Below are 1,208 nucleotides of genomic sequence, written 5' to 3'. Positions count from 1 at the left end.
ATTTCATGGGTCTTTTTCCTGTTTCTTTTGGTTTTGTGTACATTCTTTTGGCTGTGGATTATGTTTCGAAATGGGTGGAAGCTAAAGCCACCCGTACTGATGATTCTTCTGTGGTTGCAGATTTTGTTAGATCTCATATTTTCTGCAGGTTTGGCATTCTCAGGGCCATGATCAGTGATCAAGGATCCCACTTCTGCAATAAAAAGATGCAATCCATGCTCCGAAAGTATGGAGTTTTACATAAAGTGGCGACGCCCTACCATCCACAGACCAATGGGCAGGCTGAGGTTTCAAACAGAGAGATCAAGCAGATTCTAGAGAAGACAGTCCAGCCCAACAGGAAAGACTGGAGCCATAGGTTGGAAGATGCACTTTGGGCCTACCGCACAGCCTACAAGACCCCGATCAGCATGTCCCCCATATCGACTGGTCTTTGGAAAAGCATGTCATATGCCGGTAGAGATCGAGCATAAGGCCTATTGGGCGGTGAAGCAATGCAACATGGACATGACAGAAGCTGGTTCCAAGCAGAAGCTTCAATTGCAAGAGCTTGAGGAATTGAGGTTAGAGGCATATGAGAACTCCAGGATTTACAAGGAAAAGACCAAAGCTGCACAGGACAAATTGATTGCCAAGAAGGAGTTCCACGTTGGCAATAAAGTCCTCCTCTACAATTCACGCCTAAAGCTGATGCCTGGTAAGTTGCGTTCTAGATGGGTTGGTCCTTTTGTGGTTACTCATGTTTTTCCTTATGGTGCAGTTGAGATTATGGACGAGTCGACTACGAAGAAATTCACAGTTAATGGGCAGAGGCTTAAGCATTTCTATGAGGGCTTTACAGAACACACAGTGGAGGAGCTATCTCTCTTGGACCTTCCCTCGACTTGATACCACCAGGCTGTTTCTCTCTCCTTATTTTTCTTACTTGTCCTATACCTGATTCTTGCTGCATGCTTACATTGAGGACAATGTAATGTTTGAGTGTGGGGGGGAGTTTTAGAATAGAAGTTTCTTTTCAAAAAAAAAAAAAATTAAAAATTAAAAATTAAAATTAAAAAAAAAAGAAAAAAAAGAGGCAAAATGAGGCAAATTGAGTTTGAAAGAATTTGGCATGATTAGAAAGTCGATCTTATCTTTTTGGGCTTTCAAGTAAATTGGCAATGAGTTTGGCTTGGTGAGTTGATTGAGGTAGTCATTGTGAGGATAGT

The 1,208-nt window shown here is 42.1% G+C and overlaps 1 protein-coding gene across 1 annotated transcript; it reads left to right on the top strand.

The window, feature by feature from the left end:
• Positions 1-501: 501 nt before the first annotated feature.
• Positions 502-888, top strand: LOC127809316 (uncharacterized). The gene is made up of 2 exons (XM_052348078.1): positions 502-697; positions 761-888. The coding sequence occupies exons 1-2, from the start codon at positions 502-504 to the stop codon at positions 886-888; spliced, it is 324 nt and encodes a 107-aa protein (XP_052204038.1).
• Positions 889-1,208: the final 320 nt, after the last annotated feature.

Source organism: Diospyros lotus, chromosome 9 (genome assembly GCF_014633365.1).
Source record: "Diospyros lotus cultivar Yz01 chromosome 9, ASM1463336v1, whole genome shotgun sequence".
Lineage (NCBI taxonomy): Eukaryota > Viridiplantae > Streptophyta > Magnoliopsida > Ericales > Ebenaceae > Diospyros > Diospyros lotus.
This window is presented reverse-complemented; position numbering and strand designations above follow the sequence as displayed.